The sequence below is a fragment of the Macrotis lagotis genome, chromosome 1 (genome assembly GCF_037893015.1).
Source record: "Macrotis lagotis isolate mMagLag1 chromosome 1, bilby.v1.9.chrom.fasta, whole genome shotgun sequence".
Taxonomy (NCBI): Eukaryota; Metazoa; Chordata; class Mammalia; order Peramelemorphia; family Peramelidae; genus Macrotis; species Macrotis lagotis.
The window spans coordinates 152,808,995-152,836,772 of NC_133658.1; the positions used below are offsets into that span (position 1 = coordinate 152,808,995).

At 34.8% G+C, this 27,778-nt stretch overlaps 1 protein-coding gene and 1 pseudogene across 1 annotated transcript in view; one reads left to right on the top strand and one right to left on the bottom strand.

The window, feature by feature from the left end:
• The window catches only part of LOC141517344 (XK-related protein 6-like), a 95,069-nt gene that overhangs the window by 13,987 nt on the left and 53,304 nt on the right, over positions 1-27,778 (top strand). The window contains exon 2 of the mRNA XM_074228302.1: positions 8,411-8,536. Within this exon, the coding sequence (XP_074084403.1) occupies positions 8,411-8,429 (19 nt within the window). The 3' untranslated portion in view covers positions 8,430-8,536. The remainder of the gene's footprint in view (positions 1-8,410; positions 8,537-27,778) is intronic.
• Positions 2,077-2,478, bottom strand: LOC141500162 (large ribosomal subunit protein P1 pseudogene; annotated as a pseudogene).

A 27,778-nucleotide genomic window follows, 5' to 3' on the forward strand; every position in this document is an offset into this window, starting at 1 on the left:
TACAATTTTCCCCCCATTCTTGCTCCCCCCCCACAGAAGGTAGTCTGTTAGTCTTTACATTGTTTCCATGCCATGCATTGATCTCAGTTGAATGTGATGAAATCATATCCTTAAGGAAGAAAAATAAAGTATGAGAGATAAGAAAATTACATAATAAGATAGAGTTTTTTTTCCCTAAATTGAAGGTAATAGTCTTTAGTATTTGTTCAGATTCCACAATTCTTTCTCTGGATACAGATGATACTCTCCATCGCAGATACCCCAAAATTGTCCCTGATTGTTGCACTGATGGAATGAGCAAGTCCTTCAAGGTTGATCATCACCCCCATGTTGCTGTTAGAGTGTTCAGTGTTTTTCTGGTTCTGCTCATCCCACTCAGCATCAGTTCATGCAGATCCTTTCAAGCTTCCCTGAATTCCTATCCCTTCTGATTTCTAATAGAACAGTAGTGTTCCATGACATACATATACCACAATTTGCTAAGCCATTCCCCAGTTGAAGGACATTCATTTAATTTCCAATTCTTTGCCATTACAAACAGGGCTGTTATGAATATTTTTTGTACAAATGATGTTTTTACCCTTTTTTCATCATCTCTTCAGGGTATAGCCTCAGTAGTGGTATTGCTGGATCAAAGGGTATGCACATTTTTGTTGCCCTTTGGGCATAATTCCAGATTGCTCTCCAGAAAGGTTGGATGAGTTCACAGTTCCACCAAGAATGTAATAGTGTCTCAGGTTTCCCACATCCCTTCCGGCATTGATCATTGTGCTTTCTGGTCATATTGGCCAATCTGAGAGGTGTGAGATGGTATCTCAGAGATGCTGCTAGGTAATTGTTAAATGTATGAGGAGGGACTTGAACTCAGGTCTTCCTGACTCTAGGACTGGTGGTTTTTCTACTGTGCTGCCTACCTGCCCCAGAGGTTTTCTTAATATCTTTTTGCTTTTGAAATTAATGTATATAATTTTTTTAAGTTTTTTTTTTTAGATTTTTTGCAAGGCAATGGGGTTAAAGTGGCTTGCCCAAGGCCACACAGCAATTATTAAGTGTCTGAGGCTAGACCTGAACTCAGGTACTCCTGACTCCAGGGCCGGTGCTCTATCCACTTCTACACCTAGCCGGCTCCGGATGCGATACCTTTTGATGCAAATATGTTTAGTATTGATATTGCTTCATATCTATGACTTCTTTTAGTAATATGTAGTTTCCCATCTGACTCCTTTCAATTAATTCTGTTTTTGCTTTTGCTTTCTTTGAAGGGTCATGATTGCTACCCCTGTATAATAGATTCTTTTCCTGCCTCTTATTTTAATTCTTTTGTTTCTCTGTTGTAAGTTTTTCTTGTAAAGAACGTATTGTTAGGTTTTGGTTTCTAATCCATTCTTCTACCTGCTTCTGTTTTATTGGTGGCTTCATTCCATTCTCATCTTTCTAACTGCATTTCCCTCCATCCTATTATCTTTTACTAGTCTTTCCTCTTTATTTATATCCTGTCCCTCTTCTAATGTCTATTTGACTTTTGGCAACTCACTTGCCTTTTCTTCTGCCCCCCTTGCCCCTTCTATATTGCTATTGGGTGAGATAGTTCTCTCTCTCTCCCTCCCTCTCTCTCTCTCTCTCTCTCTCTCTCTCTCTCTGTGTGTGTGTGTGTGTGTGTGTGTGTGTGTGAGAGAGAGAGAGAGAGAGAGAGAGAGAGAGATCCCTTTTTGAAGCAGTGTAGATGTGTGATTTAAGCATTGTTTCCCCCATCCCAGTAAAGGTTCTTCCTGGAATGACTCTTTTACATGAGAAAATTTTCCCCATTCTTTTTCTCCCTTTGTTCCCAGGACGTCACTCTTTTTCACCAGTCTTTTTTTTTAAGTCATTCCTATATAACTTGCTCAATCCCACACTCTTTCTATATAGAATCTGTTTAACTGCTTTAATAATGATAAAGTTCTTAGAAGATACATACATTGTGTTTACATATAGAATGGTACACACCTTAATCTTATTTGATTCCCTTTTGATTTCTCCTTCCTGTTTTTTTAGTTGAATTAAGCTTTTTATTCAATGTTAAGAAAAAATACTTAGTCAAACAAACCTAAACCCCATATCATCATTAGACTCCTCAGATTTTTATTTTTTTGCTTCCTCTTTCTTCTCAGCTGGGGCAGTTGTGCTCACAGGAGCAGCACCTCCAGCAGGGGCAGCACCACCAGCTGCTGGGGCAGGTCCACTAACTCCTACATTGCAGATGAGACTTCCAATGTTGACATTGGACAGAGCCTTTGCAAATAATCCAGGCCAGAATGGTTCAACATTCACACCTGCTGCTTTAATGAGGGCATTAATTTTATCCTTTGTGGCTGTAACCTCGTCGTTTTGAAGGATTAGGACAGAATAGATGCAAGTGAGCTCAGAGATGGCCATTTTGGGAGATGAATGAGGAGACTTGTTTGTAGTGGTGCTAGTTGCCAGCTGAAGTGAGTTCATCTCAACATGGCCTTAGCTTCTGAAGAAGAACCGAGCACCTTACAGACAACTGAAGAGGTCCTGTTTACCTTTTTATACTTGAGTCTTGTGTTTAAAAACTAAAATTTCTATTCAGCATTGGTCTTCATCAAGAATGCTTTGAAAGTACTCTTTCATTAAATATCTGCTTTTGAAATATACTCAAATTTTGCTTGGTGAGTTATTCTTGGTTATAATCCAAGCATTTTTGCTTTATAAAGAAATATTATAGTCCAAGCCCTTTGCTCTTTTAATCTAGTAGCTGCTAAATCTGGTGTAATCCTGACTGTGGTTTCATGATATTTAGAGTGGTTTATTTCTTGCTGATTGAAGTATTTTTCTCTTTGATCTGGTTGCTCTGAAATTTGACTATAATATTTTTGAGAATTTTCATTTTAGGATTTCTTTTAGGTGATGACTTGGTGGATTCTTTAAATTTCTATCTTACCCACTGGTTCTAGGATATCAGGGCAGTTTTCTTTGGTAATTTTTTTGAAAATGTTATCTGGATTCCTTTTTTTAATCATAATTTTGAGATAGTCCAATAATTTTTAAATTATTTCTCCTTGATCTATGTTTTAGGTCAGTTGTTTTCCAGTGAGATAGTTCATATTTTCTTCTATTTTTTCATTCTTTTAATTTTTTTATTGTTTTTTTATGTCTTTATGAAATGATTAGTTTCCACTTGCCTAATTCTAATTTTTGAGTAATGATTTTCTAAGTGAGTTTTGCTTTTAGTATTGTGCCTTTTTTACCAAATTGTTAATTTTCTTTTCAAAATTATCTTTCTTTACTTTCATTTCTTTATCTAATTTTTTAATACCACTTGATTTTGAAAAGTATTTTTTCAGGGAATTCTTGCCTATTTTTGTCCAATTCACATTTTTTTCAAGGATTTTGACTTCTGAGTTTCTGTCTTTGTTTTCCCTCTTACCACTTAGTTTTTTTTTTAATGGTCATCATTTTTTTTTTTTTTTTTTTTGTTATTTGTTCACTCTTAAACCCTATTTCTCGAATTGGAATTTCATGTTAATGTTGAACTCTGTTCCAGAGTAGGGGCAGCCTCTGTCTCAAACTTCAGCCTTTTTTCCACTACTGTTTTCAGAACTAGTTTGGTGGATTTGGAAGTTTTTGGTGCTTTCAAGGTGATATGATCTGAGGTGAGATGTGATCTGTTGTAAAGGGTCCCTAATCCCATGAGTTTGTAGTAAATACTACTTGTTAGAGCCTTCCCTTTCTTGGGTCAGGAAGTGATACTGTACTTCAATGAACTGATAGTACCTCTAAGAGCTTCCCCCGCCCCCACTCTTGACCAAAAGTCCCCTTCTCCAGGAAATGCCAAACATTTGCCTCTCAGGACTCCCATTCCTGAGCGAAAGTGCTTCTCTTTGTCCCTGGACTATGACTCAGAATTGGGTATTAGCAATGGAGTTGCTAAACAGCATCTGGTCCTGTGTCCAATGTATTCTCTTTTCGATCACTTGCCAGATTTCCTTACTATCTGTCTCTTGAGAACTTCCAAAGCTACTGCTGCTTCTGTCACCACCACTTAGTCTTCATTACTAGTCCATGTGGATTCTGGGCCAACCTCTTCCTCTATGTCTCAGAGCTCTCTTTCCAACCTTCTATATTGTCTTGGACTGGGAAGAATATCTAATTCTGATCTTTGTTGGCAGTGCCACTCCAGAATTACATTTGAGGCTTATTTTAAAGTTGTCTGAAGAGAAATGTTGAGCAAGCAAGCGCTTCTCTACTTTGCCATCTTGACCCTTTGTTGAGATATTGCAGGAGTAAAATTAAAAGACCCTGACAACACAGATTGGATGTAGAGGGTGAGAGTGAATGAGAAATTGAGGATAATACCTAGGTAACAAGCCTGAGATATATAACCAGGTTGGTGGTGGGGAAGGTTTAAAAGGAAAGATGATGAGTTCTGTTTTGAATGTGTTTAGTTGAAGATGTCCAGTAGCCTGCAATTTGAGATGTCTTAGTGGCAGTTGTTGAGAAGACATTGAAAGTTAGCAGAGACATTAGTTGAAATTGTAGGAGGCAGAGCTATCCAGAAACCTTTTCCTCTTTTACTTAAATGTATTTAAAACCCCAGATAAACCCTTGTTGGTGGTGGTTTTAGAGATACTTGGTCAGGTATGAATTGGACTAGATAACCTCAGATTTCTTTTAATTTGGAAACTCTGGTTTTGTTTTGCATGTATTAATGCTTATTATACAATTAAAATTAAGTGCATAAGAGTATGACCTAAGATGAAAAAAGATTCATTGCTCTTGGAAAAAACATTTCCTACTTCAGTTGTAACCTAGCTCCTGGGCAACAGAATCAGACATTGCTGACCTTAATGAAAACAACATTGTTCCTGTAAACAAAGAAAATGCCAGGAGACTATTAAAAGTTTTACTTCTTTCAAGGTAATTATAAAGGATAGGCTAGTAGTCATGGGAGAAAGTCAATCAAGTGTCACTTCAGTTGTAAAAATCTTATGATCCTTCTGCAAAATTCAGATTTATAATCAGTGTACCCCTAAACAAAAGCAACCAAGTAAAGATTTGGAAGAAAAACTAACCCTATTGAAATTGGAGATCCTTTTAATCCCTTAAGGACAGCTGGAAACCGGTAATGAACATTAAAATATTAAAAAGTTCCTCACTTCAGGGGCCATTCCTCCTAGAGTCATAATAGAATCTCAGAACTGGACCTTAAAAAAGTCATTCTTAGAAAAGAAAAAAGAAAGCTATGCTAGTTTTGAAAGAGGAGTGATAACCTATATCAATACCAATTTAGCTATTACTCAGAATAACTAGTTTTACCCCACTCTTGTTCCTTTTTTTTTCTCTTCCACTTTATATATTTCTGATAAATTTTTTTTTGCAATTTTAGATTAGAATTTACCTCAAAACAGTAGTAGGATATGAGGAAGGAATTTAGAAGCTTGTTAAAACATTTTTCTTTCTACACTTTCTATTAAATTATACAAATATAAGAGAATCCTATAGGTTACTACTAACAAAAGTTTTCCCAATATCTTTTTAGAATTTTGGGCCCAGAGTACCCATGATTATAGATAAGGAATTTGGGAGCTTAAGTACCTATAACTCTTTGTTTATCTTCTTTATTGTACAACAGTTGTTTTTAATCTGGAATCAGTTAAAATTGTTTAAAATTTTTTTTATAGCTATCGTAACAATAACAACAATAAATTTCACTCTTGGCTTACTGAGCATGATTCCATTCTGAGGCCAATTAAATGATTACTGAGAATTTGCTCTGACCCACCACATCATCTAAATTCTTAGCCAGTATACTCGCGTTATGATATGGCCCACCTATGTAGGTCTGCCTCATCTAACAATCTACTTTCCCCTCTCAGTGGTCATCCCCCTCCCCCCTTTTTATATGTTGTCTTCCTCTATTAGGATGGAAGCTCCTTGAGAGTAGGTATCATCTTGTTTCCTTGTTTGTGTATCTCCATCACTTAGCATGGTGGCTGGCACATTGTAAGAGTCTAATAAATGATTTATTTACTTTTCTATTTGTTTTTTAATATACTTGGTTTCCTTGAGATTTCTATGTATTTTATTTTGTGTATTTTGAAACTTTTTTTTCTGAGAAGGGGTTCATAGGTTTCACTAGACTGTCAAAGGCATCCATTACACAAAAAAAGATTAGGAACTCTTATTGTAGAGTTGTAATAAAGCCCCCCAAGTCTGGAAGTCTTTCTGTCTTCATCTTCATTTCCTGGTTTCCTTTAAGTCTAGTTAAAATCCTACCTTCTACTAGAAACCTTCGCTGTTGTTTTTCCTTAACCCTAATGTGTTTTCTCTGTTTAACAGAGTGTGTGTATAACTATATATATGCATATATATATATATATATATATATATATATATATATATAAATATTTTTTTTTGTATAGAGTTGTTTGTTGTCTTGAAAGATTATGAGAGCTTCTTTAGAGCAAGGCTATCTTATCTTAGGCTTTCATTCTCTCACCAGGGCCTTGCATGTAGGAAGCACTCAATAAAATGCTTGTTGACTGATTAATGCAAAGAAGGAAGAAAAGCAAATGAGATACTCTGAAATATAAGGAAAAAAAAATCCAACTGGTAAACAGGCATATAGGAAAAACCTTGCAGAAGGTGAAGTCTTGAAGGAAGCCAGGGAAACTATAAGGGAGCCAAGTTTGGGGAATGACCAGCCTGTGCAGGAGAGGAGAGCACAAGTGGAGAAGCAATGTCAGTTCAAGGAGCAGCATGTTGACCTGGGTGTAGAGAATGGAGCAAGATGGGAGAACAGAAAGCAGGAAGGGCTTTAAATATTAAGCAGATTCCTGGAGGTAATCGAGAGTCATTGGAGCAGTAATTGGTAGTCATTAGAGCTACTGAGCAGAGGAACAGCATTATCAGACTTAGACTTTAGGAAAATGATGGATTGAAATGGAGAGGGATTTGAATGGGGGAGAAGCAGTTAAGCAGCTATTTATTTTAGAAGTCCTGACAAATGAAGAGGCCCTGAATTAGGTTGATGATTGTCTTAGGGGAGAGCTAGTAGTAAAATGGCCTCAAATGGCTACATACAAATGTCAGAAGTTTAAGTAACAAAATGAATGGAAGGTATTAAAACAGGGATGCAAGTTTGATCTCAGATATTATCAATTGGTAGGATAAATTTTTTGACTGAATGATAACCCTGGATAGATTTGATTAATAAGGTAGACTCATGTGAAGAAATCTGATAACTAGATTGGGTAAACCTGAGAGTATTTGGGTGAAAGTCAGAAAAGGGAGAAACAAAAATGATTTTGTCATTTGGGATATCCTTTTAACCCTGTGGACAAAAATAGGAAGTAGATAAAGAATTTGCCTGGCACAGAAGAACGATACAATAGTGATTTAGGATTTAATTATTAAAACATTTTATGGAGCTCTCTCAGTACTAAAAACAGAACAGTTAATAATTTCTTTACTTGCCTTTGTGTTCATTTCCTCTTGCAAGGTGCAAGAACCAATAAGGGACGGTTCTGAATCTGATTCTCATGGAGGAATTGGTTGTATGAGTGCAAATGATCAGACATCTGTGGAGGAGTGGGGAAGGGAATTGAAATTTACCTGTACATCCTAGAGTTTGTGATCAAGAAAAAGATGAAATCTTGGTATAGTCTAATGTTCTAGATTTTGGGAAAATAGATTTCAAAGGGTTCACAGGAAATATTAGTATTAGGTCAGAATCAGATGCTTGAGTGATAGAAGATGCTCAAGAATGAAATTCTCTAGATACAAAGGAAAACAGTTCCAGTGAGCCAGAAAAAAATGGTATTTGTCTGAAGATCTTGGTAAGGATGCATAGTGAGCTCACTATCTAACTTGGTTTTTTAAAAAGAAATATACAGAAGATGTGGAAACAAGAACAAGTAAGAGAGGATGAATGTAGCCAAGTCTAATAAAAAGAACATTAGAGCTGCTGAAGCTTAAGAGTGATCAGAGCCTGGGAAGAGATGAAAGGAAAGGGAAAAAAATTTCACTTTTAGCTATGTTGGGAGAAAAAGAATCAGAGAAGGAGCTTAGTATCTCTGTTTGAGGTGAATGGGAAGATGATAACTGAAAATAGAAATTTAACTTTTTGTGTTGTTTTTGATTTCTCTAACAAGGAGAAAGACCATTTGGACAAAAATGACCAAATAATAAAGGACAACTTGGAGTTGCTATCCAAGATAAATAAGGCATTAGCAAGAGAGCATTTGGTTATCCTTTGATGAGTTTCAGGTCACCAGAACCCAAGGAATTATATCTTTCAGTTATATTAAAAAATAAGCCTGATGATGATGTTGATGATGATGATGATGATGATGATAATAATAATGATGATGATGATGATGATGATTGATGATGATATCTCTGGCAGATATGTTGCTGAGCTATGATCAGTGATACTTGAATGATCTTGGAAAAAGAGAGATGCAACAGGATTGAAGAAGAACAAATATTTTGATTTTCAAAAAAGCGAAGGGAATAGACTACACACCATAAGGTTAGTGATCTTGATTTTGTTTCCTGGGAAATTAAAATTAAAGAGGTGATTGGCAAAATCTGGATAATTACAAAGAGCCAACCTACCTTCATGAACAAATTATGGTAGATTAGTTTCATTTTTTTTTTGGCTGGATTAAAAGATAAGCAGAATGCTCTGGATGTAGAGTATTTAGATTTTAGCAAAGCTTTTTATAAAGCATCTCATGCTCTTGAAAAAGATGGACAGATATGGAGGAGAGGAGAATACAGTCAAATGTATTCAGAACTAATGGAATGTTACAACAGACCTCCAGTGGAATACTCTAGGAATCTATGCTTGATCCTATACTTTTTCACATTTTTAATCAGTTGACTTTTTTTTTTAACACTGACTTTGGATAAGGGCATAGATTAGATAGCATGCTTATCAAATCTGCAAATGATTCAGACTGGGAAAAGTAGCTTACAAATTGGATGGCAGGAGTCAGAAGGATCTTTATGGGCTGGCTGTAAAGCCTTGGACTTAATCTAAATCAACAAATTTTAATAGAAATAAAATTTAGATAATTACCAAAATGTCAACCTTACTCTGCAAGTGGTGAAAGAATGCTTTAGAAAACAATTTGGAAAATAAAACTGGGGCTTTTCACAAACTCCTTCAGCTTCTGGCTTCTCCACCATGTCCCAGTAGCCTTCTCATGCTAGAAGACATGTTTCACCCCTGCAGCCAATGAAAGTTCCCTCTGATCTTGGGACTCTGTCCTCTGATTGGTAGGTTCCATCCGGAATTTCTAGTTTGAGGAAAAGTCCACCATGCCCATTGCTTCACTGTCCTCCTGATTCTTGGACTTTTCCTTCACATCCTCCTCCCTCCCCTATATGTATTGCCTTTCCCCTTGATGACAAGGACTTGTCTTGTTGGTACATAGTAAGTGCTTAATAAGTACTTATTGAGTTGACTGTGTATTCAATCAAAATTAGCATTGTGATGTAGAATCTAGTCAAATATTGACTTGTATTAAGGGCATAGTTTCTCAGAACAAGGAGTATAGTTTTGATTCAATACTCAGCCCTCATTAACACATGTTGGTAGTATTGCATGTATTCCTGGGATTCACTATTGAGGGCATTTATAAGTTGGAAAGTGCTGAGAGAATTTGGCACTACAACTTGGAGTGGTGAAAGGCCTTGAGCCTGGAAGAGACATTGGAGGCTGAGACATTGGCAGCTTGGCCCTTGAAGGCAAGTTAAAGCAAGTGCCCACCCTTCAGATTGTTGAAGGGTAGGTAGTGAGGGTACCAGAGAGAGAACTATGAGGAGATTCCCCTGTGTCAGTGTGAAGACCTGTGTTCCAGCAAAGAAAAGAAATAAGATCATAGAAGGATCAGTTGAAGGAAGTAGTCATGTTTTTCCTTGGAGAGAGGGCATAATAGCTTTCTTAGGGTATGTGAAGGACTCTTGTGGTAGAATAATATGACTAGTTCTTTTTGGGCTCAGAAGGTATAATAACAAGGAGCTAGGATTGAAATTTGCAAAGAGGCCAGTAGAAGGTTGATAGAACAAAAAAACTTGTTAACAATTAGAGCCTCCAAAAGTAGAATGGACTGTTTCGGAGAACTGATGTTTCCCCTTCTTGAAAGTCTTCAGAGCAGATTTTGCATGTATGAATTAAGCTGGATGATTGCTCATCATCATTCCAACTTCCAGATTCTGTGAGTCTCTAATCTTAATCTCTGTTTTCCTATTTAAAGTAAAGAATATCTAACCCTGGACCCCGAAGAATATCTAACCCTGGAGCCCAAAGAACATCTAACCCTTGGATCCCTTTTCAAATTAGGAAAAAAAGTTTATCTTTTTTTAACCTCACCAGAGATTCTCTCACTGTCTCTCCCTATGCTTCCTCCCAGAGAGCCATCTAATACAACAAATAATTTTTTTTAAAAAGGGAGGGGAGAGAAAGAAGAAGGAAAAAATCATAATAGAATCAGTACTTCAAAAAGTCTGAAAATATGTGCCAGTGTTCTACATCTATGGACCTTCCACTTCTACAAAGGAGCAAAATGGTAACCCAGGTTTTCTTAAACTCCGCCCCCCCCCACACACTTAATGTGGGTTCCCATACTTGTTTGTTTTATTCCCAGCTCATTGCATTCTTGGGACTGCTCCACCTCCTCACTAGTAGACTTGTCTTACCTTGATGTTCCTTTATTCTGGTATCTCTTTTCCTCCTTTACCAGTCTTTGCCTGGATCCCTATATTATGAAGGGACCTGGCCATACAGACTTCATTCTCAGCTCAACTTAATCTCTGGACTACTCTGCTTCTCACTAGTAGCTTTGCCCCATTGGAATGGAAGTTCTTTAAGAATAAGTCTGAAGTGTATTTTTGTAACTATTTCTATCCCCAACACTTGGCGTTTTAAAAACTATTGAGAACAGTAATAAAACATTACCATTCCTGGAAGTGACATGTCTATGATTATGACTCAACTCTCCATCTTTATGCCTTTCTTGATCAAACCATTTCCCCTTACCATTACTCCTTTATATGTATTGTCTTCCCCTCTTGGAATTTAATTAAGTTCTTTGAGGGCAGACTTTTTCTTTGTTGTTTCCCCAGTTTAGTTAACTATTGGAGGAAACACATTTTGTATACTAAGTAATTTGGTCTTGAGATGATATTAATAACTGTGCAGTATTCACAGAGAACTAATTGCTAAAGGATAAATTTAGCCGCAAAAATAATAGTATAGATTTTTCTCTACCATTTGACTGAGTATAGGTTGCATTCTGAAGTGATCCCTTCATGAAACAGAAGTGTAGTCATGGCCTTTATAGAACTTAATATCTGAAGGGGGTGGTGTCCTTTTTATTTCTGTGCATTGGAATTTATTAAATTTGACTGAATTTGAAATTTGTTGTTTAGTTGCATACAATTTTTGGTGACCCTGTGGGCCTGACTGTCCATAAGGCAAACAGAGGTTAAGTGATTTGCACACACAGCTATTAGGAATCTTTGATCATATTTGAACTCAGTTCTTCCTGACTTCAGACTCAGCTCCCTATTTGATGAACCATTTAGCTGTTTCTACTTGAAATACCTCTCAGTAAATGCTTTAGGTAAACACAAGAAAAAGGGAATAGGGCTTGTGCTCTTATGATTCTCTGATGATGATAATTATAGGAACATTTTTTCCAGCCAAGAAATAAAGATTTTTCATTCATTCCAGGCCATGCTGAAGTTTTAAAAAGCTTTTTGTCATCTATTTCAAACCCTGCCAATGTATGCAATATATGCAATGTTTCATTAACATTGTTTTAATTGGTAAATTTCAAGATAATACTTCCATTTATTTTTCCATATTCAGTTCAACCCATTTTATGTATTTGAGGGGGGAAAATAAAGTTGTTGGTCAACATGTGACTCATAATATAATGAGGTTGCTTTATAACTTGTTTGAAGGGGGAAGAAATATTTATAGTAGGAGGCCTATTGTATTGACTTTATACCTACAATGATTTTATATAAAGCATTTGTCACTTGGGTTAACAGTGAAAGCAAGTTCTAATGCTTCATGTTTGAAAATTGATCTTTTTTAAAGTTAAATTATGTGATTGAGATACTTTTTTATTTTTTGATTTATTTTAGGCAATGGGGTTAAAGTGACTTGCCCAAGGTCACATAGCTAGGCAATTATTAAGTGTCTTGAGGTCAAATTTGAACTCAGGTCCTCCTGACTCCAGGGCCAATGCTCTATCCACTGCGCCACCCAGCTGCCCCAAGATACTTTTTTTCTTAAAAATTTCTTTTAACAAATAACTTTTAAGAGTAAGTAAAAAGTTTTAAGAAAATAGGTAAAGAGTCTTAATTATTTAAATTGTTGCTATCCAGTCTTTCAAAATGATGAGAAAGTTTCACTACAAAAATATGACTCAGTAGTTAAATTTGGTTTAAAATAAATATTTTGCTTCTACAACATTTTTGCACTTTGCGTATTTACATTTCTTTATACAGAAAGGATTGTGTACATCATATATACAATATATTGCATACACAGTATATTGTTGCATATTACTTTTAAGAATTAATTATTAAAATTTAAATTTAAGATGGTAACTTCATTATTCTTTTGTGAAATTTCTGTCCTTCCTTTTACCAAATAAGTGTAGTGATTGGTAAAGGAAATCCATGTATTGTCCTTGTCTAAGAATTAATGTATGTTTCACCCTACATTGATCTGTGTACTCTGTTTTCCAAGAGGTGGAAGGCATATTTTATTATATCAGTCTTCTGATGTCATGATTGATTATTACATCAATTATAAAGTAAGTCTTTATTGATCATTTTCCTTTACAATTTATCTTTTTTTTTTTAAATTGTTTTCTTGGTTCTACTCATTTTCCTCTATATTAGTTCATTTAAGTTCCACTATGCTTTCTCTGAATGTGTTCCTTTTGTCATTACAGCTCACTAGTGTTTCATTACATTATTCAGCTCTCCCCCAGTTGAAAATAGCTCACTTTGTTTCCAGTTCTTTCTTGAAGAAAAAAAGGACTGCTATCATTATTTCTGTACATATTCATCCTTCTGTCTTTGTTTCTGGTATTTATCCTTATAGTAGTAGTGTTGTTGGATCAAAGGGTGATATTCCTGGTTTAATAGATTTTTTGGGTATAATTCCAAATTCCTCAAATTACAACTCTACCAACAATATATTACTGCATTTATGCTTTCTCCAGAGTACAGCCCTTCCCAAAATGGTCATTTTTCTTTTTTGCCATCTATCTTTCTGATAGTTGTGAGGTACAACCTCTAGAGTTGATATAATTTTCATTTCTCTTATTAGTATTTGTAACATTTTCATGTTAATAGTTCACATTTTTCCCTTTGAGAACTGCCTAATCTTACCTTTGATTTTCTATTGGGAAATGGTTTGTGTGCTTATAGTTGTATCAATTCCTTATATATTTTTATATTAGGATGTCATTGAAATTTGCTTCATTTCACCCTTGTTTAACTTTTAACTGCTCTGATTTTGACTCAGTTTTTTGTGGTCAAAATTATCTTATTTATGAACATTGTATGAGCAAGACACCTTCTTTTTCTATAATTGTGAAAGGTATTCCAGTATCCTTTTTTTTCTTAATGATATCTTTTATATCTAGTTCTTGTATCCGTTTGGTGCTTATTGTGTTTTATGATATATGATGTTTTATCTAAATTTAATTTCTATCAAACTGTACTTTTTGCATCTTCTCAGTTCTTGCCAGTAAGGCTTCTATAACCTCATCATTCAGTTATAACTGGTTTCACTAAAGTTTGCCAACCTATTTCAATTGCCAGATCTGATGGTCTTCTTAATCCTTATTCTTTTTTGACCTTTGACCTTTCTCTTCCTTTGTGATGTCACTGTCTGCCTCATTCACTTTTCTGGCTCCTCCTCCAAATCATATTTCCTACCTCTATGTGTATTTCAAGGCTCTACCTAGATTTTCTTCTCTCTTTACAAACTTTCCCTTAAGTCTTAATTATCTCCAATGCATTTAATTTTCATCACTATGTAGAGAACTCTCAGACTAGATACTCAAGTTTCTCTTCTGACCTCTGATCTTACATTACCAACTCCCTATTGTAGTATTTCATACTGCTTGTGCAATTTAGGAAGTACAAAATAGTTCAGTATTTTTTCTCCCAAAGGACTCCTCTTCTAATTTCTCCGTTTCTGCTGAAATATTCACCCAATCACCCAGGTTCACAGCCTTATTGTCATCCTTAACTTCTCACTCTCACCCCACCTATCCTTCCCTTTGCTAAATTTTAGCTTCTTCTTTCTTCACAGCATCTGCCATACACATCCTCTGTTCACTAAGTATGTAAGTAATCACATCTAGTCTTATTTAAACCTCTGGGGTGGGAGTAGGGAGAAAGACAGGAAGGAAGGAGAGGTAACTCTTTTGGATTTTCTTTGATTAATACAAGGCATTCCATTTGTTATTATTTTGTTATGTCCTTTCTATTTATGTGAGCAGGGAACATTTTTTTTTTATTTGTATCCCCCCTCCCATATCCCAATCCAATTCCGTTCACATTTATGAAGTATACCATGCCAAACCCTAAGGATAGCATAAATAAAAAGAATAGACCCTTCCCTCTCTGAGTTTACAGTCTGAAGGGGAGTAAACAGAAGGAAGTATGAACAGAAAGAAGGAAGCATGAATAGGGGAGAAGGAAAGGGGCCACCAGGGGAACCCAATTCTGCTATCATCTTCTGTGGAGTTGAAACCAGGCAGGGTAACAGATGCAAAGTGGAGTGATTTTGAGCATCCAGTTTCTTCCCTTTGGACTGTACTGTTAAGCCTTTCAAACAGAGGGAAAGAGGAAGCTGAGGAAGGTGGAAACAATCAAGGATTGAGTTAACATCATTGTTGCTAACACAGTGCCTGGTACTTAGGTACTTTAAAAATACTTGTTGAGTGTTTGTAGTTAGTTGTATATTATTTTTTCTGACTCTGCTTATTTCACCTTGCATCAATTCATGCCTTTATATGTTTGTTCGAGAGCATATCGATCATTTCTTATATCACAGTATTATATCTGAATACCTCTACTTATCTGTTAATCATTGGGCATTTACTTTATTTCCAGTTCTTTGCTACTACCCCCAAAATGTTTATGAATATTTTACTATATATGCTTTTTTAAAAATTTTGTCATTGACCTCCTTGAAATAATCATTCTTTTTATTACACCCTATATATGCTTTATATATATTATACCTTATATATGCTTTATATATTCCACCTATATATGCCTTTTTTTGCTACCATGACATATTATTGATTCGTGTTGATTTTATAGTCTCTGGATTTGGGAAGTTGTCTAACTATACTTCATCATTCTGTACTTGTGAAAACATTTTAGAACCCAAGAATTAGACCCAGAATTCTAAGCTATTGAAATTCTTTTGGATCTTGTCATCTCCTGTGTAACCCTGTTAATGATCCCTACTGAGTTTTATATCATTTGCAGAAATCAGGAAGAACTGATTTCAAATATGATCTCAAATACTGAGTGGGATATTCTCTCTTTAAGAGTTAATATTCTCAATGAAGTCCTTTCAGGATTAAAAATCATTAAAACAAAGACAAACTATTACTCTTAGACTATTCTTAGAAGAAAGAGGGAGAGAGACCTTGTATTCCAAGCCAGGCACCCTCCCGATTCTGTTGGGGGGAAATAGTGGACTATTTCCAGAGAGATCTTGCATTTTTAGTTAGTCACCTGTTTTATGATAAAACTATCTTAACTGGGAGAACAGTAGAGTGTTCCCATGAGAAAAACCTTGCATTCCAATGAAGCTCATAAGACTCCTTCTTGTTTGATGATAAGTAAAGTAGACTGTTACTTCAATAAGATAGTTATAATCCAGAAGGTTATTCTCACCATCTGGATGGTGAGGTAATATTTTATGAAAACCTTTCATTCTTTTCTTTGTTGCTGGGGTAGATTTTCACAAGTAGAATGTAACTCGGAAGACTAACCAATAAGTTCACAGAGAGGGTTGATAGGAAGGAGGAGGAGGGGATTGCATTAGGCCAAATCTTGCTTGATTATCAATTCAGGGCAGCTACTTGATCTTCACTACCTTTGTGAGACTTGGAATGTGCCCTTTTCTTGAAAAAAAGCCAAAATAAACTCTTTTTTTGCTCAGAGGAGTCTATATATATATTTAGGTTTTTGCAAGGCAAATGGGGTTAAGTGGCTTGTCCAAGGCCACACAGCTAGGTAATTAATTATTAAGTGTCTGAGACTGGATTTGAACTCAGGTCCTCCTGACTCCAGGGCAGGTGCTCTATCCACTGTGCCACCTAGCTACCCCCACTTAATTTTTCTGAGGTACTAGTTTCCTCATCTATAAAATGAGAACATTAATGCATGACCTGCCAATTTACAGGATGAGTAATGAGGGTTAAATGAGGTGATTTATGATCATAAAGCAACTTTTTAAAAGATTCAAATATTATGATTCTTACCACTATTATTTACTGTCTTTTCTTCTTACAAAAAGCAGTTAGTGGGTAGTTTGGGGTGGGGGTAGGAGGGGAGAGGAAATTAAAGCTTTTTTTAATTGCCTATAAATATTGCTAGTAGGCATTTCTATATTATACAGCACCAATCAGTTGATATTCATAATAGTAAAAAGTTAACTCTGTTCAGTATACTTTTTACAGATTAATTTATATTAATAAAATGGTTGAAATGAAATCTTGGTAGGCATTTCTATATTATACAGCACCAATCAGTTGCTATTCATAATAGTAAAAACTTAACTCTGTTCAGTATACTTTTTACAGATTAATTTATATTAATAAAATGGTTGAAATGAAATCTTAAGTGCTTAAACCAGTGAAGTTTTATAGGAAATTGATTTGGGGATCACATTTCTTTTTCTGATGTTGCTGATGAATGAATGGGATATCTATACTTTGTAATCTGTATATGACCTGACTATAAATTAATAAGATTGATTTTCAATGTCTAGTTCACAGTATTCATTCTCCTTTCTCATGTTACAGTTACAGATTCTTAAAAACCTTTGACACAATTTCTCTTTATTTAATTCCATTTTTTAATGTTTTAGGATTTTTCTTCAGAAAAATCAGCTCTGGAAGAAGAGAGCCATATATATATATATGTGTGTATATATATATATATATTTTATACACACACACACATATATTTACCTCTTTTTGAAAATCTGTAGGGCTTAGAATAGATTGAAATGGATTTCATTCACAGCTAGCTCTTTTGTTTAGATAATAAGTTTAGTCTCAACCTTTTTTCATTTATTAAGAAAAATACTTCAGAGGTCATTTAGAAGGCCTTTTCTTTACAAGCTGCTTGAGCTAGTTTTGCTACAGTCACTTAGTGTTATTGACTGCAAAATATTCCCTGAAAGTCCAGCAAGTGTCAGAGAGTAGGATTTATAATAGATTTAAATCTGAAAGGAACCTCTGAGGTTATCTCTTATCTTCTTTCTAGTGTAGATAAGGAAACTTGAGTGAGGTGACTTACCCAAGATCAGATAGTAGTAGTAGAGGTAGAATTTGAACCCAACACCTCTGAAAAATGAGAAAGCATACCACTTTCTACTCTTCCATACTGTGAGAGAGCTAATAATTTTAAAACTTTGAAAATTTGGATTTTTCTATATACATACATATTGAAATTTAGAATAGGGAAATTGCTTCTTGATTCCTGTTTCTTTTTTTTTCTTCTGTTTTCTATTTTGCATAGTCATGTATAATTTACCCAGGGTCACACAGCTTAAGTAATTATTAAGTGGCTGAGGCTGGATTTGAACTCAGGTCTGCCTGACTGCAGGGCTGGTGCTCTGTCCACTGCACCTTCTAGCTGAGTTGTAATAGTAATAGTTCATGTTTATATTGCATTATCTTCTTTGATCAGAATGGAAGAGGAGATACAAGAGCCTTGGAATTGCGCGATGAACTGTGTTCACATCTTTGCCTCTCTCCGTCTAGCTCTCTGAACCTAGTTGTCAGGCAGCCAACTCTGAGATTATAAATTGCAGATTTGCAGTGTTAGAGAGTATTCCCTACACCAATGAAAACTCAGACAATCAAGAAGCATTTATTAAGCCCAGCTTTGTGAAACTCCACTGGGTCAGGTGTTAGGGATTCCCTTCAAGGTTCTTACATTCTCTGAGAAGGAAACTGTGGACAATAAACCTGTAAATGAAACTTCTCTACAGAATGAAATAAAAAGATAAACTTGGAAGGTAGGAGGAGATTCAGGTAGGAGACTGTACTGGAGGTGATTCGCGTTTTTACAAATGAGTAAAACTAAACTTACCTTCCTTAAGTGTTTTTAGGTAGAATGATGGGAGGCAGAGAATAAGGGAACAGGCCTAAGGGTCAGACCTGAAACCTACAAAATAACATATCTCCTGAATGTGGTTTATTAAACAATGGGGAGCACATGGTGTTCTCTGCCATGTTCATTTCTACTTTGTTGCTTGAATAGAGGGAAAGAATAGAGTTTCTAATTATGATAATCTTCTAATAATTAGAATATTTTGCATTCCTTTTCTTTTAAAAATCTATTTGGGTAAGTACTAACCATCAGAAGTTGTTAGAAAATAGTATTTATGCAGCAGCTGGCAGCTACCAGTGTTCATGAATCTATATTGTGATCAGCTAGTAAAAGTATTTCATTAGTTGGATGTACAGTTTGATTTCCTTATTGCTGCATGAGTAAGTCCTTTGAGCAGCTGCTTTGGAAGGAATGTATAATAAACATTTCTCTACTTGTTTTAAAAATGTAGCTGTTCTTTTTGGAGAGTATTAGCTTGCCATCTGGCACAAAGGAAGTGCCTTACTATATCTTAAGTCCCTCCATGTGGTGTTGATATAAGTTGAGGTATTTATTGTCCATTGAAAACTGATAATTGATAACTGTTATAGACAGATAAGAGCATTCCTGACAAATAGACTATTTGTGTAGTAAAAAATGGGTTAAAAAAGTCTCATCTTGTAACTGTGTAAAAATTAGTTTCTTCTAAAGCTATAAGACTGTTATTCCCAATATTTTAAAAGTACTTTTTGAGTACTTTTAAAAATCTTAAAATATTAGCAGACCTCTATCATTTAGTATCCGTTTATTTAGAAACTAGATAATTCCAAACAAAGGAACTTCAGTTAAATTCGATAAAGCTTTTAAGTTAAAATGTATTTTATTAATCACAACATTCCTTCATATCTTGGAAAAACGTTTTAGTTTATAAATTTTTCAGTTTATAAAAGGTAAGTAAGTTTGCTTTCTTCATAAATAAATCTGGACCACTTGCACTAGCTCTCCTCAGGACTTTACCCCACCCCCATTATCAATATATACTCTTTATTTTACTTTAGTTGGGGAGGGATAATGAGCTAAAAATGGGAAAGTGGCCAGGAAATAGTTGACCATGTATTGCATCCTTCCCCTCATCTCCACGAGCATCTGATTGTAATAGCAAGTTTTCTGTCTATTTGTCAAATAAATGACAATGCAGCTGTCTTTTTACACAACAAATGATTCAAACTGTGGCTTGAAAGAGTCCATAGTTAAATTACTTTCGTGTGTGTGTGTGTGTGTGTGTGTGTGTGTTTGGGGGGGGTGTTTGGTATTTATTTGGTTAGTGTCTTCAGTCTAGATTTTTGTCTTTATTCTTAGAAGGCAAACAACTGTATTTGGTCAAACAACATTTCATTCTGGCTACAAAATAAAACAGACTACTAAATTGCAAAGATGCCAGTTTTTTCCTTCATTTTTATTTTTCCTCTGGTTCTCAGCTAAAGGATATACTAGTCATTTTATGTGTATGTATAGGAAGTATATACAGAATAATGAAGTAAATTTAGCTTTGAAAACTCATTTCATTGCATGGAAGGCTTCTTCAAGGAATACTGTTAAATCATGCCTTTCTGAGATTAAAGTAAGAGGTACAATTTAAGGATATTGGGGGAAAAATAGCACAGCCAAAAGATTTTGTTTCAGTATCCTTTATCTGATTTTAAAATATTTTTTTTAATACTGATTTCCTATGGGCAAAATTTTTTAAATCATAATATTAACAAAATTTGTAACATTGGTTTTCCTTGCCTTTAGGGACTTCAGTGGAAACATTTAAGAGGCAAGCCCACTTCCTCGGCCTTGGATTGGTCATCCACATTGATTACCTCGACTGCTTATTTATCTGTGTTTCTTGTATTTAACCATTTTGTATCTATATCTCTTTACCTAATTGAGCCTGTGACTTTTTGAAAGCCCAGACTTGCAAAATGCATGATCAGAGATTTTAATTTTAAGCTATTGAATTAAAATAAGTCAGTTTACCTAGTATTTCTCCATTCCTGGAGTAACCAAACTCAGATACCTAGAAGGTAATGTCCCTTGTGGATAATAATAGTGAGGAATGTCATCCTTTGATGATGAGAAACTTCATATTTTTCCATTTCTATAAAAGACTTTGCAAAGATAATTGAAATGGAAAGTAAATTTTTGCTTTCATCCAGCTTGGGTTGAAAAGTTTGACTCTGAGATTCTATTCCTTGTGACCTTGTGACCATACAACAATACCACCTCCCCCCCCCCCCCCCCCCCCCCCCCGTCTCTGAGTCTTTGTTTCTTCATCTGCAGAATAAAGGAGTTGGTCTTGATGATCTCTGCTTTTCCTTCCCGCTCTAAATCTCTTATTTCTTTACTGACCCAGCACCTGAAATATGATGATAATAATGTGAAAAGCGTACTTTTTAGACATGTAAATAATTGTATTGTGTCTCAGTGTAAAGATCATCTCATCTTCAGTTTCAGTTTAACATTTGATAGCCTATATCACTTTATTCTGAGCACTTGTCCAGATATATAGTGGAGTACTCTTTATTAACTCATGTGCACAGATTATGAATACAAAGGAATACTTGACCTATCTTGCCTGGTTTCAATATCAAAATCTATTTGGAGTACAGAATTATCATAAAATTTACTTGTTAGAGGAAATACTTTACTTTGGTGGACTTCTGAAATACCTGATGGCATGAAAATGAACAGCTGTTGACTTTTTACTTCTCTTGCTGACAATCATCACAGTATCTGAAACTTTAAAGTACAGTGCTATATCTTTATTGTAAGGTTTTATTGAATGATATTAATGTTAAGTATTTTTCTTCTTAAATATGGGATTTGTAAATAGTTGGGTGTGTTGTAACTTTGATATCTTTTGGAGAAGTGCTATTTTTAAAAATAGACATCCAAGATGAAACTTGGTGGCAAGATAGGACTTGGGGTATACAGTTGTGTAGTACTGAATCTTTTGTCCAAATTGAGACACATTTGTTGTATCCATTTTCCGATGCTGAAGATGCAGATACATTTTCTAGGTAGTTGTAAATAATTCATAAATATTAGAAGTTGAGATCATCTGGAGGAACATTAAACAGTGAATATAGCTATGTAGCTCTTCCCGTTTGGAAGAATTAACAATGTAAGAAAAAGAAAGCAGGAAAAGATTTACTTACCATTTAAAAGTTGAAACTATTTATTCCTGTCATTACTGGTTATTAGAAGTGATCATTTTATTAAGACTCATGATCCTTGGATTCTATGAATTCACAAATATGGAGATGTTTGAGACCCAGGAATTTATTTTGATATCTTATAGTTGGGATTTAGTTTAATTTTCAGCGTGCCGCCTTAGATTTTTTTTTTTTAAATTGCCTTTCTTCTGAGAAGTATGTTGAATAAAGAAGCTTAATTGTTTGGGAGAATTATCATTAACTCATTGTAGGCGTAGGATATTGTTTATTGTACTTGGACAAAATGTAGTGGGAAAAAACCTAGAACTTGTAGGCAGAAAACCTAGATTGTAAATCTCATCTCTGCCACTCAGGCACTAAAACCTTGAACAAATCAAATGGCTGTTCTGAGCCTCAGTTTCCTCATCTGTATTGTAGGGACCATAATTTTTTTTTTGACAAGGCAGTGGGGTTAAGTGACTTGCCCAAGGTCACGTAGCTAGGCCATTATTACATGTCTGAGACTGGACTTGAGCTCATGTCCTCCTGACTTCAGGGCCAGTGCTCAATCCACTGTGCCACCTAGCTGCCCTCATAACGCTTTCTTGATTATTTCAGGATTGTTTTGATGATCAAAAACAAATCAATGTGTAAATGTTTGGGAAAATTGTAAAAACACAATACAGATAAAGGTAGTAGCACTATTATTTTACCTAAGTTTTATTCTCTCCCCTCCCCCCAATTTCCCTGATAGGGTGTAGATAGTGGAAGGAGCTTTGACACAAAGGCTTGGGAGTTAACAGCAATCTAGGGAAAATTGAGAGGTTAGGGATAGTTAGATTTGGTTTCTTCTTGTCACTGCCTCTGCAATTTCCACTTGACTTTTTCTTTCTTCCCCAATCAAGAATTATAGTTATTTGATTGTTAGAAACATCTTATACAAATCCTATATGTCTACCCTTTGTTCCAAAATGAATTTTCTGTTTTCTGGGTTTTCTGATAGGTTTATCAGAAATTTTTGTGGCTGTGCTTTATTTCCTGATTGAAATAATTCATATATACTGAGATTTAAGTACTACATTAGGCTTATTTCTGTAAAGGATTAGTTCTTTTTTAAAGAAACCTACTAAAGGAAATCATTATCTAGCTAGAATATTTGGGGGGGGAGATAATTTTGAGGAATGGGGAGCTTCCAAGTATCCCTTTCCATTTTAGCATTCAGTACCACACAAAAAGGGCCCAGGACCTGAGTAGCCTAACTTTTTTTGAGAAAGTCAGTTAAAACTATGTGCAAGACATTATTTTGGGATCTGGAAATACATATATATATATATATATATATATATATATATATATATATATATGTATGTATATAAATTCTCTCCTCAAGGAGAATATATCTTATTAAGTAAATTAAGTTGTAAAGGAAAGAAAACATTATGCTATTGTTGCTTTTATGGAGTATTAGTCTTTCCTAATTATTTATCCCTAAAATTATAAAAAATATTTTATTTCCTACTTTCAAATCAGCATTTGATGTTAATATAGGATCATAAATTTAGGTTTTTAGAAGGAAACTGGGACATCATTTTATCCATTTCCTTTATTTTATTTTAATTTTTAATTTTAAGGCAATGGGGGTTAAGTGACTTGCCCATGGTTACACAGCTAGGCTGACTCCAGGGCTGGTGCTCTATCCACTGCGCCACCTAGCTGTCCCTATTCCCTTTATTTTACAGATAAAAAGCTAAATCTGAGAAGAGTGAAGTGATTTATGCAAAGTAATCCATCTATTTAATGCAAGTGTGAATTTGGATCCTGGTTCTGTCACTCCACACATTCAATGCCCTCAGTTGCTCTTAAATTTGAAAAGAAGGTGGCCACAGGAATTTTTCTTAAGCCCAAATTGATGATGTTATTTCCTGCTCAGAGGTTCCCTGTTATAGCTAATCCTCTGTTTTTTTAGCTTGTAGTCCTCTGCAATTTGATCTCATTAGAACGTGTACTTCTAATACCTTGCCTATATCACCCTCTTGTCCATAAGAATAGCATAAAATACTTAGTAAAACATCATAAAAAGTAGGCCAGTTGAGGTGTGAGTAAAATACTTGAGAGTAATGTACAATAAGCTTAGAAACTAGCTTGAGCTAATTTATGAAGGATTTTAAAAACCAACAGAGTGGTTAATTTGTATTTTTCCTAGAGGCAAGTGTGAACCTCTGAATCTTCTTGAGAGTCATATGGTTAAGCTTGTACTTTAGGAATATTTTGATCATTGTGATAAATGACCTGAAGAGGGGAAGAGACTTGAGACAGGAAGCTCAATTAGGATATTATTGAAGTACTTTACATTAGGGGTTGATAAGCACTTGAATTAGATTGCTTGTTCTGTGAGTGGAGAAAAGGAGATGAATGGGAGATAAATTTTGCAAGTAGAATCAACAAGGTATGCTAACTGAATGAAGGTGAAGGTGAAGGAAAAGTTAAGGATCAAAATGTGAGTATAAAGATGCTGCTCCTAGTGGGAATAAGGAAGTTAAGGGAAAATGGGGGTTGGGGTAAGGAGGATTAATTATCTTCTGAGATAACTTTTGAGATAACTCACTTTGAGATGTCTTCTTGGTGAGATCCAATAGGTGAGCAGTGAGCCAGTTAGGAGTGAATGAGATTATTTGGAGAGAAAAGGGGAGGGAACCCAGAACCTAACTGTTGGTACCTTTGTGCATGGGATAAGGGGTGATTAATTTGCAAAAGATTGAAAATCAGAAGCCCTGATGTTTTTTGTTCTTTAAGACCATGACTTCAAGGGAGATGGTGCCATGACATGCAAGTGAATTAGATTTAGGTGAGGGGATGCTATGCAAAGTCACCAGCCTCACTTTCTCCTCTAGAGTTGTTTTTGGTGGCCAGATGTGCATCAGGATAAGTGGAGATGGCACTGGATGAAGTAGGTGACCATGACCTTTTCCCCAGAGATCTAGTAAAGAGCAGTATTATAAAAGGAGGAAGTAGGTGGCCAACAGTTCAAGAGGTTATGGGCAATTAATTATGAAATATTGCAGTGATGGACCCAGACTTTCACAATCACTGAGATTAGTTTTTGACTCCAGATCCTAGCTCTGATTTTCCTTATTAAGGTGATTTAATACATTTAGAGAAACCTAGCTATATAGGGAGTGACATGGGAAGAACAGAAATTAAGGGATTTTAGGAATCCCAAGTAATAAATATAGTATTCCACTGTAGTCAATGAAATAGAACCTAAGAGACAAACACACTTCCTGTTATTCCTTATAACAGATTGTATACTCTACATTTTATATTTGCTTCTATCTTCCAATGTTAAGCAAAACTCTGCCCTTCAAAATAATATCATAAGTCAGAGACAGAAGGAATGAAGCTAAAGTAACAAACCCAAGTTTCCTCCCCTCAAGTATTAATGTCATTTCATTATTCAGTAGTTAGCTAAGGTTGCTACAAACAAATCTTGGTGGTACGCTACATGGAAAAATATATCAGTTAATATAGTGTCAAAATATAAGAACCCTGCATTTGGAATCAGAGGATTTGGGTTCAGATCTTAGTTCTGCAGCTTATCATCTGTACATAGCTTTTGGCAAATCATTTAACCTTTGGATCTCAAGTTTCCTCAACCATAAAATGAGATGGTTAGTCTAAATGATCTTTCAGCTTCCTCCCAGGTCTAAATCCTATGATTGAGCTTTGGATAGTAATAAAAATGAGCAAGGAGAATAAGGGAATATCTGAATAGGAGTTCCTGGAGCAGGAACCTCAATACTAGAAGTGGAGATGTGGAAAGCTAGAGTAAGCAGTAGCAGTAATTGACCTTATTCATTGCATTGCTGCTTTAACACACATTTGAAAAAGAGTGATACTGTAAAGGATCAGAGAGCAGTTGGCTCTGCTTGAGTTGCTTTAAACTTCTCAAATTGAAGTAGAATCCTGTGTTAACATTAACTTCTGGACATGAATAGACAGACCCAGCAGGAAGGAAGCTGAGCTGAACTATTCACTTTCCTCCCCCATCATAGACTAAGGGAGAGTGTACTTATTTTAAAAAACCTGACTACTTGTCCTTAGTTTTTCCATTCAGAAAGAAATTCCTAAAAATTGAAAAAAAGAATAATAATCAGAGGAATAAATTTCATTTTTAATACTTGACACTTTTGCACAGAATATAATTTTCTGTGGGGTTGGAATACAATTTTATTTAAAACAAAAGTGAAATTTAATCATTTCATTCTGAAACTGCAACATGTAAATTTACCCTATCCTTGAAAAATGGTCAAATAAAATGATAACATATTATATGTATATATATATAAATATTAATTTCTTCATATCATGTAAACTTCAGAAATAGTTGTGATTAGGGAAAGAATAGATATCAGTAACCTTTAAATAATAGCTCCTCGCGCCCAAAGAAATGGCAGTGTTCTGAGACACAGACCCATATTATTAGCTTATGAAGTACTTGACCACTACCAGTCATCTTTCCAAGAGATAATGCTTGAAAGTATTAATTAATACTTCCAAGGGAGTGTTTATTAATAATAAGTTGGTCATGGAGGGCTTTAGATGATACTTTTCCAAGTATTTCCAAAATAGAATGAGAGTGGTAATGTTAAAATGTTTTCAGTTAAAAAAAAAAAAGAAAATGGAAAAAATGATATGGGAATTTCCCCCTTAAACACCATTTACTAGTTTCAGATAATTTTTATAGTATTTTTTATAGCTCCGTGTAATCACAGTGAATTATGTTGATTTTATTTAGAGAATCATTAGTAGTAAAGATTGTTTTCAGATGACTGGATTAGTTACTAGATTGTCCTAAATCTATCAGACCTTTTCTAGTAATGTTTTTAATTCTTAATAAAAGAATAACGTTACAGATAGCAAAAAAAGTTTTTCTCACTATTAACTCTGAAAAGCTATTCAAAAACAGAGTTTGTTCCTAAATTTTTATACTCATCATTCATAAGATGGAAGTAATATTTATGAAGTACTTAGTAAACTTATAAACATCATATTCATGCTTTTATTTTTTTCTGTTTTTGAAATCAAAGTTTTGAAATAGATATCTAATACTCAGTATTGAATGATAATTGATCCTCAGAAGTGATCAGAACCAATATGTTAGCTATTCATTTTTGTGTGTTTTATATTACTTTTTGAATGGTTGAAATTGCTTGAGAGCCCCAGTCTAGCACTGCTAGATTAAATACTGTTCTTCATTCTTCCTGGTACTCTTAAAATTTCTTGTCAAGAATGAGTCTTCAAGATTCTTTGCTTTGTTTTAGAATTTTAACCTACTAGATGAGATCCCTTCTAGTACATAATAGCTCCTTAATAAAGGTTGATTGAATAATAGATATTCGTTTATGACTTAGAGGAAAAAAAATGGTGCTTGTTCAGTAGATTTCTCTTGATTCTACTGTCTTGGTAATCTAAGAGGATTTTTCATTTCTCTTTAGTATTCTTTCATAATAAACTTTTGAATTTTGAACCAGCTGCTTATATATAATAACTATTTTTGCTTTAATATGAAGAAAGAAAAGTTTTATATACAGTCTAGGTTTGTGTCCAGTTTAATCCTTGGGTTGGAATTTCTTTTTCCTAAGTTAAATTTTGCTTTATTTTCAAATGACAGTTTCTAGCTACCATGGACTTGGAAATCTTTTCTTGTTGGATTGCATTAACAAGTTCAGATAGAAACTGCTCTCCTGACAGCCCTCTGACTCATGAACTCCATTTACTAGTTCAATTAATATGTTAAGTATTTGAATAGCTTACCTTTTTTTCCAATACTAAGTGACTGTGGGGACATGTAGATTTTTAAAACAGGGTTATGTAGCTTCCTTTGAATTTGAGATTTGTTTTCCAAATTTAGGATAGCCAGTTGGCACAACCGATAGAGTTGTAGTCCTGTAGTCAGGAAAACCTGGGTTCAAATTTGGCCTTAGATGTTAATTGTATGATCCTGGCTAAGTCATTTATCTTCTACCTCAGTTTCTCTATATGTAAATGGGGTATGAGGGGGTAATAAGAGCACTTCTTGAGTTGTTGTGAGGATAATAATAATAATAATAATAATAATAATAATAATAATAATAATACAGTGCCTGTAACATAGTATGTACTATATAAATATTAATTACTACTTCTAT